The following is a 16287-nucleotide window of genomic DNA, read 5'->3' on the forward strand; positions in this document are numbered from 1 at the left end:
ATTGATTCTGATTAGTCAGTTGTGACAGTCCGAGACCAGTTATTTGTTAAAGCATTATAAGCCATGACTCAAACCATGTGCTATCAGGCAAATCACAACAGTACAAACTATATATATGAAATTCACAAAGATGAAGGTATAAGTTGTACATTTCTGTTGTTCCTAATGCGTCCAGTAGGGGTGGCAGATATACAGCCATATTATAATTTGAATACCATGTGAAGTTAATACTGGAGTTGGAAAATCATGCTTTACAGTCTATTTAGACATCCAAAGTTTGACATGTTTCCTGTGACGGTTGGCTTTATGGGTAGAGGTTGTGTAGGGCCATATAGTAAGTGATTTTTGATCATGATTATTATGATAATGTTAATAATACTGTACAGACATAAAACTGCGTGGGTCATAGATCTGCCTGGCTCCAGGTCTGCAGCCTCCCCATATTGTTTAATGGGGGGATGGGATACTATGGCTAATTATTAATACTATTAAGCACTGCCAATCTAATTAAATTCACAGAGAAATATAAATATATTTACTTAAAAATATGCTTGTATCTGTGGAGTCAATATAAAGCACAGATTGATTCGGTTATGTCATTTACTACTTCATGGGAGACAGCTGAACTAAAGATTTTTTGGTACTCTTTTTTTTAGCTGCAGCTATCTGATTGGTGGATTTTCTGTACAGCATCATGGTTAATGTAGTTTTTGTAATTTATTAAACACAAGTGCAATTTTAAAAGTTGAATTGATTTTTTAAAGTTGAATATCAAAGTTGAATTGGATATTTAGGTTCAACAAAAGCATACAGAATAAGTAAATAATCTCAAAGTTCCCAACTGGTTTATCTTTGAAGGTTTATAAAACATAAAGGGCTCTATTTTAACAATCTAGGTGCAAAGTCTAAAGCGAATGGGACAAAAGCATTATGGACGTGTCTGAATTCACTTTTGCTATTTTAAGGACGGAAAAATACATTCTGTGCCTGGCCATGGTCTAACGGGGTTGAGCTTATTCTCTTAATGAGTTATGGGTGTGTTTTGAGTATAACATGCATTAAACCAATCAGAGTCTCATCTCACATTCCCTTTAAGACTTAGTTGGGTTGCGTCATGGCGCATTTGCTATTTACATGGCGGACTTTGTAAGTGGAAAAACTGAACTTCACTACCAAGAAAACAGTTAAACAGACCATCTGCAGTGCAAGGATATAGAATGAGCCTCCTCCATTCGGCCTCTTTACTTTCTCTTTACTTTTACTCTTTACTTTACTCCTTTACTTTTTTGGATAAGGAAATGGTGTTGTACGCGCTCCACTGAAGACATCCATTAGCCTTCATGTTTTATTTCGTCTGTTAAGCACAAAGATTTGTTTCAAAACTATTTCTAAGTTCAGTTTTAATTTCCAGCAAATGAATAAATGAACAATAGTTATATATATCCATACCTGCCAACACTCCCGTTTTTCCCGGGAGTCTCCCGTATCTCAGACCCTTTCAGATTTCTCTCAGAAAACTCCAGTAAATTCACGCAAAACGTGAAAATTACTGTTGCGCTTGTCTGACATTAGAAACAAATCACACCATACATGTCTTGCGCCTTATAGCATCATGTGTGTCACACTTTTGGGATCTGATCAAATTTTTAAGAAACTAATTCCAATTTTTAAAATATAAAAATGACACGCATCACCTTTAAACAGGCATTCTGCATTTGCTCTTTAGCTTTCAGATACAAACAGCTCAGATGGGTAACAATAAAACCACATACATGATCTAACAATCTGTTTTCATTTTCCCTCTCGTGCTCGAAAAACTTGTCCAGGCCGTGGGCTTTAAAAATGCGCTCAGACTCATCAGAAAAGAGAACGGCATCGCCATCAAATGCCACTCTCAGCTGCGTCTCGGACACCTCGATCTGTTTTTCTGGCATAAACATAGTGGCTGCTGCAATTCCTGTAAGAAGACACAAAAACAAAAGTAAATCTCACTAGCCTAGAGGAAAAGCACTGTGATGAATGACATTTAAAGTGTGCTCTTTAAAGAGATTAGGACCCATTAAGCCTCAGCAAAACAAATAGGTCATTGGATTGCTAAACATTCAGTCATTCTGGAACTCAATGCTTTCACACATTTCAATTACTTTTATTTAGCTTTTTTTATTATTAATTTGTGCAGTAATTAATATGAAAAATGTCAATCGGAGGTACTAAACAAAGCCATACACCAGGCATGTCCAAGCTCGGTCCTGGAGGGCCGGTGTCCTGCAAAGTTTAGTTCCAACCCCAATCAGACACACCTGGGCTAGCTAATCAAGCACTTACTAGGCTCTCTAGAAACATCCGTGCAGGTGTGTTGAGGCAAGTTGGAGCTAAAATCTGCAGGACACCGGCCCTCCAGGACACCCCTGCCATACACAGTGCAGTTCATTTAATGAAATGGAAAACTGCAAGAGCGATTCCTGTGACCACTAAGTCATTTTCATAATTCAAAATCAATGACAGGTCACCTCTCAAATGACCTCTCCAAATATACCACAAGCCTAATCTCTGAAAACCACCTGTTCAGACTGTTCAAAGATTTTTCACTTAGTTAAAGAGAAATGTACATTTCACTTACCCTTAACTTGTTCAAAACCTATTTAAGTTTCTTTTTTCTGTTGAACACATAAGAAGATATTTTGAAGAATGCTGGTGGCTGGCACCCATTTAAGTGTTCAACAGAAGAAAGGAACTCATAAAGGATTAGACTCATATGAGGGAGAGTAAATGATGAGGTAATTTCCATTTTTGGGTGAACTATCCCTTTAATTCAAGTGTGTAGCATCATTGAGGCACATAATATAACTTTTACACATTATTTATGAATCCAGTTTGAATGAAACCTTTTTATGCCAGTCTAAAAAAATCCTATAATTATTACATTTAACATTAAAGGTCTCTTTGAGCATGTTGTAAAACTGAAACATGTACTGCATGTTGCACTAAAATGTCACGTTTCTCTTTTGATTTGCTGAAATAGAATGTGCTACAAGATTAATTACTAAACATCTGCTTTAGTTATCTCATATTTACAGTGTCCTAACCTTCAGCTAGGGCCTCCTGAACCTTTTCGGCATCGGCAGACAAATACAAGTTTGTATGCCACGCTTTCAGGTACCCAATGGGGCTGCTGCCTCCCGTCATGCAGAACCGCTCGATGAATAGATCTGGGGGCAGGAGAAGAATATTAATCAGCAATTAACATTTAGAGCCAGTTATTATTGCATTTACAGTTGTACATTTGGCAGAAACTTATATTTAAAGTGGGTATATTTAAGTATTTTGTTTATTTTGACTTTTTATTTAGAGTACTCTACGACGTCAAAAAAGGGGAGTATTGACTAAAAAATGTAGGGTCTGATTTAGTCTGTGATCTACAGTGACACCTAGTGGTGTCATTATATTTAGAAAAAAAATCAGCAATGAATGACATTGTAGAAATGCAATTAGCAGTGAGCCATGACTATTAAAGCTTAAAATAAATCTGTTCATCATATAAAGCAACTCTCTCTTTTCAGAAAGTTTAGATTAACAGTCTGATTCATATGGATGTATTTTTTTGCCTCTTTTAGTGAACTTTAAAGGGCACCAATGATAAAAATCAACTTTTGTTAGCTGTTTGGACAGAACTATGTTTAGGTATAGTGTCAACAGTCATATTGGAGTGACATAAACCCAAAAGTCTCTTTTTTTTAAATTTCTGACGTTAAAATAGGACCCAAATTCCAGTGATTTTGGAGCCCACTGCTACGTGACATAGGAGTGTGGTTTTCCTCGCCCACCGAATTGATGTGCCATGTTTCAATAATAACATGTATACACATGTCCACAGAATATATTTTGCAAATAAACTGGGATTAAAACATTTGTTGTAACTCTCTGTGATTTATAAAAGTTTTATGAGCTTAAAACTTTTTTAAAAACCGAGCATGTTTGTTATAAAGACCGAAAAATCGCTATGTAATTCTTAACCGATATAATCTCCACGGCCACATGGTATCAGTAAACGCACATATGTGTGTGTGTGTGTGTGTGTGTGTGTGTGTGTGTGTGTGTGTGTGCGTGTGTGTGTGTGTGTGTGTGTGCACGGCAAACAGCATTTGTGTGAGACTCATCGTTTCAGGAAGGCTTGAATAAACACCAGAATATATTAAATAAACTTACGTGTTTTTTGACTAATAAGCTGTATTTTGGCTTTATCTTAGTCAACAACAGCTACAATGTATTCAGACAGCAAATGAGCAGATTCTGGAGGCTATAATAAATTATCTGATGGGTATTTTGAGCTGAAACTTTAAAGACACATTCTGGAGACAACAAAGGCTTATCTTACATCTTGTAAAATAGGTCAAATAAATGCCCTTTAAAAATATTTTGAGTGTAAATAAACTTTCAGTACTTTTACATAAATCTTATATTTGAGTAAAAATGTCTCCATTCATGTTCTGAACATCTAGTCTTACGAGTTTGAAACGAATTAAGGGTAAACGGACAAAGGTAGAGTTATTATTTTGGAGTTAACTGTCCCTTTAAATACTTTTATCAAAATTACTGTCAGCTTCTTCCAAAAATGAAAGCTCTTAACCCTCTACTTGTTTCAGACCCATTTATTTTCTTTCTTCTGTAAAACAAAAAGATGTTAATGAATTTCTAACATTTAATTGGTTTGGCAAAAGCTCATTACATCTTAATATTGGAAAAAACGAAAGAGCTATGTCTAGGGCAGAGATGCCCAAAATAGGGTCCACGGGCCAAAGTTGGTCCATTGTAACCTTTGATTTGGCCCGTCATCCCATCTGAGAGGAGAGTGAGAATCATGAAGTGTTGGGGCGAATTCCTTTAACAGTTAAGAGATCATCATCAACCATTTTTGTTTGTTTTATTGCTGTTTAATTGTTTCAATTAAATGTTGTAAATAAATCAGATTTTTTAATGTAAATACTGTCACTCGACAGATAGAGGACAATGCAGAAGACATCGATGAGCAAATCAAGGCAAAAACTAGTGTAACTGTTTTAATTAGTTTGTTTTGTTTTGTTTTAACTGTAATAAGTTCATTAATAAATGTAAAAAAAATACTGTTATTTCATATAAAAAGCTGTATTAGTTAATATAAAAGCAATGTTTTATAGTCATTTTTAAACATTACTAAATAAATTAGGAAATTACCCATGGCAACAATATTTACCTTTGGCCCACTAGCCTCGATCAAGTTTGGTTTTTGGCCCTTCATAAGAAAACTTTTGGGCACCCCTGATCAAGGGAGTCAAACATTGAGCAGCAGATACTAGATTTTATAAACCAGTCATCATAAATGGAAAAATAGTAGAGCAGGTCTCATATTTTAAGTATTTAGGCACAATTATTGACAATAAACTGAATTTTGAGGCTGTTTATAAGAAGGCAAGTCAATACATCAGTCTCCTCCACAAGTTGAGAAGTTTTAATGTTAGTACACAGACTTTAAACATGGCATATAGATCATTAATAGAGAGTGTTAACATATATATTATTGTCTCATGTAACATGTAACACAACACTTGAACAGAAGAAGAAATTATCACAAATTATCAATCAGGCAAATAAGATAACTGGTTATAAACAACATTCGCTGCAGATTTTATTTGATTCCTGTATGGAAAAAACAGCAATTGCGACTTTTCACTTCCCGTCACTCAGCTTTTGAAATGTTACCATCAGGATGCAGGTTTACAATTCCTAGATCTCGAAGAAATGCTTATTAAAAGTCTTTTATCCCAACTGCAGTTGTATTAAATTGGATCACTGTACAATGGTGCGGTTGTTAAGAATGATCTGCTGTAATATGTATGGGGCTAATTTGTTTTTAATTCATGTTGTTGTCTTGATGAGTGTTGCTATTATGTGATTGTTGTATGGTTGTTAGCAGTGTTCAAGACAAAATTTCTTTTCTGTGCCAAGCAGAATGGACGATAAAGTTTAAACTAAACTAAACTTTTCTTGATAAATTTTTTGTGCTGAACAAAAATATCAGAAACCAGTAAACGTTTGGAACCACTTGAGACCAAGTAAATAGTGAAAACATTTTTTATTTTGGGTGAACTATCCCTTTAAGATAATTAGTTTGTTTGTGAGAAGATTTGACTATTTAGACACCTCATGAACTGTTTAGCAGATGGAAAACTAACACTGATGGGAAATGTTAAGCTAATGTGCTCCTTTTAGCTTTTGACACATTGGTGCACGAGTGCCAGCTCAGTAAACATCAGCAGGAGGTTTGATTTACGTGACACGTCAGGGCCAAGTTTGCCCAGGGGTAAAGCTAGGGATAAAGTACAGTCAGATGATCATTATCGTAAAATGAACCCCAGTTCTGACGCAGAGTGGCTGGGTCTCACATAATTCTGAAGGGGTTTATTTTGCAATGCTAAATGCTAATGCTAACATACAGTTGAAGTCAGCTTTATTAGCCCTCCTGAATTATTAGCCACCCTTTATATTTCCCCAAGTTCTGTTTAACAAGATTTTTTCGACACTTTTCTAAACATAATAGTTTTAATAACTCATTTCTAATAGCTAATTTAGTTTATCTTTGATAATGACACTCTTTAATATTTGACTAGACATTTTTAAAGATACTAATATTAAGGCTTAACTACACTGTAAAAAGTATATGATTAATTAGTCATGACAACATATGTTTTTAGCTCATCGTACCTTATTAATCTAAGTTATGTAATTAATTTTATAAGTTACGCAAGCTGTTGTAAGTCAGTTTAACATAATATAAGTTCAATGAACTCATAAGGTTAATTTGATTCATCTTAAAAATTTAAGGCAACTGGGATTTTTTTACAGTGTGGGTAAATTAGGCAAGTTACGGTAATTAGGCAAGTCATTGTATAACAATGGTCTGTGCTGTAGATGATCAAAATAATAATATTAAACTTAAAATGCCTTTTAAAAAAATTAAAAATAGACAGCACGGTGGCGTAGTGGGTAGTGCTCTCGCCTCAAAGCAAGAAGGTCGATGGTTCGAGCCTCGGCTGGGTCAGTTGCCATTTCATTGTGGAGTTTGCATGTTTTCGTGTTGGCGTGGGTTTCCTCTGGGTGCTCCAGTTTCCCCCATAGTCCAAAGACATGAGATACAGGTGAATTGGGAAAACTAAATTGTCCGTAGTGTATGTGTGTGAATGGAAGTGTATGGGTGTTTTGCAGTGATGGGTTGCAGCTGGAAGGACATCCGCTGCGTAAAAAATTTGCTGGATAAGTTGGCAGTTCATTCCGCTGTGGCGACCCCAGATTAATAAAGGGACTAAGCTGAAAAAAAAATTAATGAATGAAAATAAAAAAATGCTTTTATTCTAGCTGAAATAAATCAAATAAGACTTTATCCAGAAGAAAAAATATTACAGGAAATACTGTGTAAAATTCTTTGCTCTGCTAAACATCATTTGGGAAATATTTTAAAAAGAAAAAGCTCACAGGAGGGCTAATAATTTTGACTTTAGCTTTATATAACACAATAACTCTACAATATCACACTTATTATATGGCCACTTTGTAAATATATAAACACATTCATTTTATTATGTCAGATGAGTGAAACTGCGGAATGCAATAAGACAAATTTAACTAACACTAAGGGAATAATTCACACTCATACACTACAGTCAATTTAGTTTATTCAATTCACCTATAGCGCATGTCTTTGGACTGTGGGGGAAACCGGAGCACCCAGCCAGGGCTCAAACCAGGGACCTTCCTGCTGTGAGTGCTAACCACTGAGCCACTGTGCTGCCGATTTCAATTAATGCCTTTGGAAAGTCCATTTTATGTTTGGCTTCTAAATAAATCAGGTAAAACATATATCATTATAAAATATAAATATATATGTGTTGTGTATGTAATAATGTGAATTCATCTAGAAGCTAACATTCCCTACAAAAAACATGCACTTGATACTTCAAATAATCAAATAATCTTTCATGCAATATGACTGGCTCTGTTTATGAGCCCAAAATAGCTGGAAAATCAATAACTAGGCTTTAGATGAAAGGAATAAATAATAATAATTAAGGCTCATTCCTATTTTCTTTCTAATGATTTTTGTTGTCGTCATTGCTTTCAAGGGTTTTGGAACTATAAGACTCGCATTTATCTTCCAGCTTACATCTAACATATTTTGTGGTTCAGAACATGGAGTTCTGACTTCAAATAGTTCTTGAAACGTCAGTCCATATCCTCATATTTGTTGTTTTGTCCAAAGAGAGGCCAAAAGATGGAGCGGTGTTTGTTTTCTCTGCAGTTCGCCACCGGAACGATCAAAACCAGTCCAGCTGTGGCGCTGCAGGGAGCTGAGCAGGAAGTGGCTGCTTTGTGATACAGAGGTTACAGGAGTCATATGCTTCTCTGTGGGAAGATGTGATTGGCCAGCTGGAGATTTATCCTTTAAGAAAACATTTGCATTTACAGTTCTGTGTACTCAAAGTCATGAAGCTATTTAAAGGGATAGTTCCCGCAAATATGAAAACACTCTCATCATTTCTTCACCCTTCTCTTGTTACAATCTTTGAGTTTTTTTCTTCTGTTGAAAACAAAGGGACATATTTTGATGAACGCTAAAAACCCGTAACTAGGGATGCTCAATCAGGATTTTTGCAGCCGATACCGAGTACAGATTCTGATGCTTTAAGCTTGATAATGCATAAAGGACATTTTGCCTAGTAGATTGTATGATTCTTAAGTGGAGTTTTCTCTTTACCTTAGAGAATAAATTAATGATGCTGCATATAATCCCTTAAACACATATTTTAGAACCATAAAGTGTGAACATGTCATGGTCAGAAGAAGATTTATAGATAAAACGGATTTAAAAAACTGGTAAGAAATGATTAACAAAGCAATTTAGAAACATTGCAAATGATGAAAAAAGAATTCAAGATGTCTCAATCAAGAAAAAGTTTGGAGAGCATATTTGATGCATAAGAAGTTAACCTAACTAATGTAAGGCTTAGAACATTACTGTGCCTCGCTCAATCCGTTCTCTTGCTCACTCAGTCTCATCACCATGATTTGCGGGGTATTTTAACTTTTAATTAAGTTTTAATTAATTTTAATTAAAAATTTAAATTTGCGGGGTCGTGGAGCCACTATGCAGGAAACTCACGGAGCTTCCGGGAGAGGTCATTCGGTTGGACATTAGATAGAAGCCATCGCTCTGTCCGCGTCACAGCAGCTCAAAACACTGGATATACAATGGCTGCAACAAAGAGACTATCACTCGTGCGAGTTGCACCAATAAACTGTATAAACAGAAATCGCACCACATCTGTATTTATTTTATTTAGCTGTTGTGACGTGAGCACAGCGATCACTCCTACCCCCGCGCATCATAAACCTCACATGTTCCTCACATATACCTCTACATCCTCGGGTAACATGCTGGAACCGTTACCCCGATCTGTTTCGGGACTTCGCAATTCGCAAATTAAGCACTGATGTTGTTGCTCTGCTGATGTATAATATACGGGTGCGCACATGCATCTTCCTTCGCTTGTAAACTCAAACATTTGCCATCGGTTCATGAGATCGCTCAGATGGCCAAGTACTTATTGAGTCATAAATGTGATTATCGGCCGATACTGATCTCTGGCCGATCGATTGGAGCATCCCTACCTGTAACTATTGACTTCCATATTTGTTTTTCCTACAATGAACGTCAATGGTTTTCAGTTTTCAGGTTTCTTCAAAACATCTGCTTGTTTTAGTTCAACAGAAGAAAGAACCTCATAAAGGTTTGGAACAACTTCAGTCTGTGTAAATGGTGAGTACATTTTTCATTTTAATATTCAGCGCTTTCAACTTACTGATACTCCAGCACTTTCTAATATGTGGTTTATGATTTCTTAATGATCCACTTTAATTGACATTTTACTGCATTTTACTACCAAAACACATGCAATTTTTCATCTACAAAAATTTCTTTTTTTAAACATAAGAAAAAATATAGTTGCGACAAGCAGCTGCTTGCTCAGCAAATTATCTTGACCTTAAAAGTTTTTGCGACAGTTAATTTGTTACATGAAAATATCTAAAACTACTATACAGTGTTATATATTTGGCTGACTTATGTACTTCCAATAGCCCACTTTTACACTTATAATTTAAATTTTAACTTGTGACATGGAACTTGTACTCCTGTATCACAATGCTAATGATGTCACACCCTCGATTTCTGGTTTAGTTTTATAGAAATCAGGGAAATGCAAAGACGCTGTAATATGTTATGTGTTTTTTTAGTCTACACAGCAGCATTATAACAGAATCATATGATAATACTAAGCGGCAACCTCCCACTCTCCCTCGTAAAGCCAATATGAAAGAAACTGAAACTCCAATTCATCGCCATTGGGTGCTGGCTTCAGGAACTCTAGATGTTCACTGACTGCAATGCTAAATTGGCCAATTTTACAGCTGATAAAAACATGTTTACTGCCTTTTACAAAAGATGGTTTTGGAACAGCCAATATCACCCTTCATTACAACTGTGAGGGGGTGAATTTTTTTTATAACGCATCCATTTCATTTATATTAATAAAGGTAATAAATTATTAAGCATTTCTCCTAAAACCAAAATGCTAGCAGGCATCTTTAGTTCCACTGACGCTCTGCCTCTATACCCCATTTTGGGCACCCCCTGTCGGTGCAGTGGCGCGTGAACACAATGGCGATGGTTGGCCACGCCTACTTCATTTCTGCTTGTCAGAAACCTATGGGTGACGTCACGGATACTTGACATCAGCAGTTGCTTCATCGCTCTCATTTCGCTTCAACAGCTCTCAGTCTTAATCTGCATCATACTACCTTGATTATAAGTTTTGAATACTTCAGCTCATCCATCAACTTGAGTCCTGTAGGATGTAATGAAGCATTTGTTTGTTGCAAATACATGCCCTCTAGTGGCAAAAAACGACATACTGTCCCGTGGGATGTAATGAATACCCATAGTTCAACACCAAGACAAGTTGCCATCAAACTACGCATTTGTTTGTTGTAAATACATGCCCTCTAGTGGCAAAAATGACATACTTTCCTTTTAATAGCTGTTACATAAAATCATTTTTGATCATCCAATACTGATGTACATGTAAATGGCTAGTATGAATGCAGGCTATGAAAAGGTCAGCAATACACTTACTGTGGTAATTGATGGTGTTGATTAGTCTGACGCCAACATGGGCATGGTTGTAAGTTACCAAAACAATGTCAAAAAGCTCCTCGCTTTCTGGATAGAGCTCCCTCAGCCGGGTGTTTACTGCCTCTAGAGCCTGAGGGGAAAAAAACATGTAAAAGAAGTTTTATAATGAAATAAAACTATTGCAAATGAACATGTGCATGGTTATTTATAATCTAATAATGCATTGTACTGTAAAAAAACACAATCGATTTGAGTTGGGGCAACATGAAAGAATTAAGTCAAGTCAGCTCATTTAAAATAAGTAACAAACAGCAAATGTAATTTTTGAGTGTATATTTTTTAAAAGCATGATCAGATATGATTGTGCAATTACCTTGACGAATGGGAATGCTGGGCCAGGAGCAAAGGGCTCATTCTCGTGCTCCACCTGATACCTGAGGTACTCCTCGATGCCTTTCTGCTCAAACACCTTCTGCTCTTTCTCTGTTCGGAACATAACTCGGGAAGACACGGCTATGGTCACTGCATTCTCTGGTTTGGGCTGAACAGAGATGAGGAAACGGCTGTGAGACTTTAGTCACAAAATGAAAGACATTTTGAGCACATAGCAGGCAAATACCAGGGTCTTCTGTTATTTAAAACTTTTTTATCAAACTGGACTGTCTGACTGTTTACAAGTCTCCTGAAGTCAACCAATACCAACTACCAATAAACCAACAAGACTCAGCAAAGTGTGTGAGAAAGTGAGCAGTCTTTATACTCTGAGTAATCAGTCCTTCAGCAGCTCCCAGCTGTGTTTGTGTAATCAAAGGTGAAGAGGAACAGGTGTGAGTGAGGTGCATGAGAGGATTTGTAGTTCATATGGTGACAGGATTGTAGTCCGAGGTAAGTGAATGTTTACATGGAATAAAACACTGATTTCACTATAAAATACATTGTGAGCTTATTATAACATATTATTTTAGCAATTTTATGTCCTTTTAGATTTTAATAAGTAAAACATTTTTGCTGACAAATGAGTCAAATTTAAATAAATTATTCTAGAAAATTTTTCTTTTTAGCTTATATTTATTTCAGTGGTAGAATTGACTTTGTTTCAGTTCATTTCGATGGCAGCATTGTTTTATTTTATTTTTTGATAAATTGTAACTTTTAAAAAAATAATTGTTTCTATTTAATAGTAATATTTAATTTAATCTCAATCAACAAACAAATTAAAATTAATTTTAGGTTTGGTGATAAAAAAACAACACATTTGTTAACCCAGAAATATCAATTCTGTCATCATTTACTCACTCTCATGTAATATGTGGATAAAAATATTATTATTAATTATTTATTATTATTATTATTATTAACACATGTTGAACTTATTAAATAACACTAATATATTGCATGAATTAAAATGTAACACAATTCTAATACATCCCTTATTTTGTGCAGCACAAGCATTCTGCAAAACATTTTTGTGCTGAAAGAACAACATCAGACTGAATTGAATGAAAATAAGGCTGAGAGAATTATGACAGTATTGGGTTTTTTCAGCAGAAATGAATTCTGTAAAGTGCATAAAGCAGTAGGAAGAACAATATGAAACACATTCATCTCTCCAGAGCAGGCAACCATGCATCATTCCAGATGATCTTGTTAAGTGCAGGCAAGAATAGCGTGATTAATGAAGAGCACATTAGGATCTCGGTGTTCAGAGCAGATCAGACTTGACCGGGACATTTAGGATTATCCAGATCATCACGACTGCTCTGTTCATCAATTTTGCAGGCCCACATAATCACAGCGCTGCACATATAGTACTCAAAAAAGATACACTGAAAAGAATTACTCATTGGACTAACTTAATTTTTTTAAGGTGAGTGATTGCAAACAATCTAAATCGGCTGAATTTAAACAATCAAATTTAATTGCTCAACAAAGCTTGTAATCACTCACCTTAAAAAATTGAGTAAATCAAATCAATAATTTGTTTTCAGTGTAATCGAGTGAAAGTACAGATACCAAACGAACATTAAAAAGTTTTTAAAAAGTGCTGGAAGGGCATCCACTGCATAAAAATAAATGCATGAATAAATAAATAAATAAATTCATAAATAAATAAATGCATGAATTACAGTTTTTCTCTATTGGTTTGGCTCATTTCTTGAAACAGGAATTAAATTCTCAAAACAACATGGACAAACCTCCAAATCGCTTGGCAATTGTTCACAACAGACTTGATTTCTCCTTCATTTCATCAAATTGCAAATGTCTAAGTAGATCTTTGCAAATGATTAAGTACATGTAGCCGACATTTAGCACAATTTGCAAGTGAATAGATCTAGTTGATCTAAACTGATTGTTGATTCTCAGTTCAATGGTTGTTCGCTCCAATATGTCAGCGTCATTTCATTGTATAAGTCATCACATGCACAATAGTCTGTTCAATAGTCAAAATTAGTCAAGAACATAATACCATATATGAATCTGTGGAACATTTGTTACATTTATTACAGCAATTGACAGTCAGGTGAAACGAGAACTTGACTAATAACGAAGGAGTTTCACACATCTCAGCTGACCTATCAAGCACTGTAGGCTGCATATCATTTTCATTGTTTTTTGTTTGTGTGTTTATATTACAGTATATTTTGTTTTATTCTGATGTATGGAAATTACTTTATGTGTGTGATTGAGAATGGTTACAATTTCCTTGGCAGTATGAGTGCAATGTGTGATGTCAAACTTTGGAGGCTACTCTTAAATTAAAATCCTTTTAATAAATTTTATAAATCTTATAAATTTATTTGATTTAGTTTTATACACAATTGCATTCTGTCAAAAGACAAAAAAACAGTAGAGTAACCATTTTCAAAAACTGGGCTAAGACTGAAAGGTGGACATGAGGGATATTTCAATGGTCCTCTGCGATAGTGACAAAACAATAAACATTTTGACTTGCAGTGCTTACGCAATGCCAAAGGGACAAAGGATTTGGGGGCACTGACTGTTTAAATGAGAAGGAAATGTTGTTTTGATGCACGAGTGAACAGTTTTGGGAAATATATGAGCTTTTGCAAGTGAGCTATAGTGTTGTCCTGAACTGTAAGACTGTTTTACAAAACAATTTTATACTGTTGAGAATGTAATTCCTGTTTCAAGAAATGTGCCAAACCAAATGAGAAAAACTGTAATAAATGAATGCATGAACAAATAAATTAATTAATGCATAAATGCATAAATAAATAAATAATTAAATAAATAAATGAATTAAGTTATAAATGAATGCATGAATAAATAAATTAATAATGCATAAATGCATAAATAAATAAATAAATAAATAAATAAATAAATAAACGAATTAATAAATGAATGCATGAATAAATGAATTAATTAATGCATAAATAAATAATAAATTAATGATTTAATAAATGAATGCATGAATAAATTAATTATTTAATGCATAAATAAATAATAAATGAATGAATTAATAAATGAACGCATGAATAAATTAATTAATTAATGCATAAATGCATAAATAATTAAATAAATAAATAAATGCATGAATTAGTAAACGAATGCATGAATAAATAAATTAATTAATGCATAAATGCATAAATAATTAAATAAAAAATGAATGAATTAATTAATTAATGCATAAATAAATAGTTAAACAAATAAATAAATGAATTAATAAATGAATGCATGAATAAATTAATTAATTAATGCATAAATGCATAAATAAATAAATAAATAAATAAATGCATGAATAAATTAATTAATGCATAAATGCATAAATAAATAAATAAATAAACGAATTAATAACTGAATGCATAAATAAATAAATTAATTAATGCATAAATAAATAATAAATGAATGAATTAATAAATGAATGCATGAATAAATTAATTAATTCATGCATTAATAAATAATAAATGAATTAATTAATAAATGAATGAATTAATAAATGAATGCATGAATAAATTAATTAATTAATGCATAAATAATTAAATAAATAAATAAATGCATGAATAAATAAATAATTAAATAAATAAATAAATAAATGCATGAATTAATAAACGAATGCATGAATAAATAAATTAATTAATGCATAAATGCATAAATAATTAAATAAAAAAATGTATTAATTAATAAATGAATGCATGAATAAATTAATCAATGCATAAATAAATAATTAAATAAATAAATGAATTAATTAATAAATGAATGCATGAATAAATTAATTAATGCATAAATAAATAAATGCATGAATAAATTAATTAATTAATGCATAAATGCATAAATAAATAAATAATTAAATAAATAATAAAAATTAAATAAATGCATGAATTAATAAATGAATGCATGAATAAATTAATTCATGCATGAATAAATAAATAAACAAATATGCTATAATAATATAATATTATTACCATAAACAGATTTTTATTTTGTTGAAAAACATATGTATACATATGTATACAAGGGGTTTCTTCAGTGTTTCACTTTCACATCCAAGTAATGTTTCCTTCACATTGCATTATGTAATGTAATTGAAGTGCTGGTAATGTGATTCTACAGTGCTAACATGTACAATCATATGGCAGCTCATGTACATCAGCTGACCGACGGCTGCTCCATATACATTTCACACAAAGCACCAGGAAGATCAGGGCTAGTTAATTTTGGAAAGGGGCTACTGGATGACGCAGTGCCCCTGCGTGTGCGTGCTGTTCAACACGGCTTCAACCGAGCAAACAGACACACACACGCTGCCTGGAGGGTTATGGGAAAAGGACAAGCCTGTGTAAATTGATCTGTCATGACTTAAGGCTAGACACCGCAGGCATAAAAAAACAAACTTAATGCACCTGTTAATCTTGAGATTTTGGGCTTTAATGTGTTGGGTTTTCTTTTAGTCTTATGGAAAGGAACCATCCAAAATATGGTTTTGAGCATTTCTTTTGCCATGCTTTATGAATTTGTGTCTGTAGATTTCAATTGCAATATGTAAAGTTGAAGTCAGTATTATTAGCTACCCTGTATATTTTTCCCCAACTTCTGTTTAATGGAAA

The 16287-nt window shown here is 33.8% G+C and overlaps 1 protein-coding gene across 2 annotated transcripts in view; it reads right to left on the bottom strand.

Moving 5' to 3' along the window:
- The window catches only part of nt5c1aa (5'-nucleotidase, cytosolic IAa), a 36608-nt gene that overhangs the window by 3574 nt on the left and 16747 nt on the right, over positions 1-16287 (bottom strand). For both annotated transcript variants that reach the window (XM_056480170.1, XM_056480169.1), the window contains exons 3-6: positions 11595-11762; positions 11222-11351; positions 3087-3209; positions 1773-1957 (exon numbers count right to left, since the gene is read on the bottom strand). In XM_056480170.1, the coding sequence (XP_056336145.1) occupies positions 1773-1957; positions 3087-3209; positions 11222-11351; positions 11595-11762 (606 nt within the window). The remainder of the gene's footprint in view (positions 1-1772; positions 1958-3086; positions 3210-11221; positions 11352-11594; positions 11763-16287) is intronic.

The sequence above is a fragment of the Danio aesculapii genome, chromosome 19 (assembly GCF_903798145.1).
Source record: "Danio aesculapii chromosome 19, fDanAes4.1, whole genome shotgun sequence".
In the NCBI taxonomy this organism is placed as follows: domain Eukaryota; kingdom Metazoa; phylum Chordata; class Actinopteri; order Cypriniformes; family Danionidae; genus Danio; species Danio aesculapii.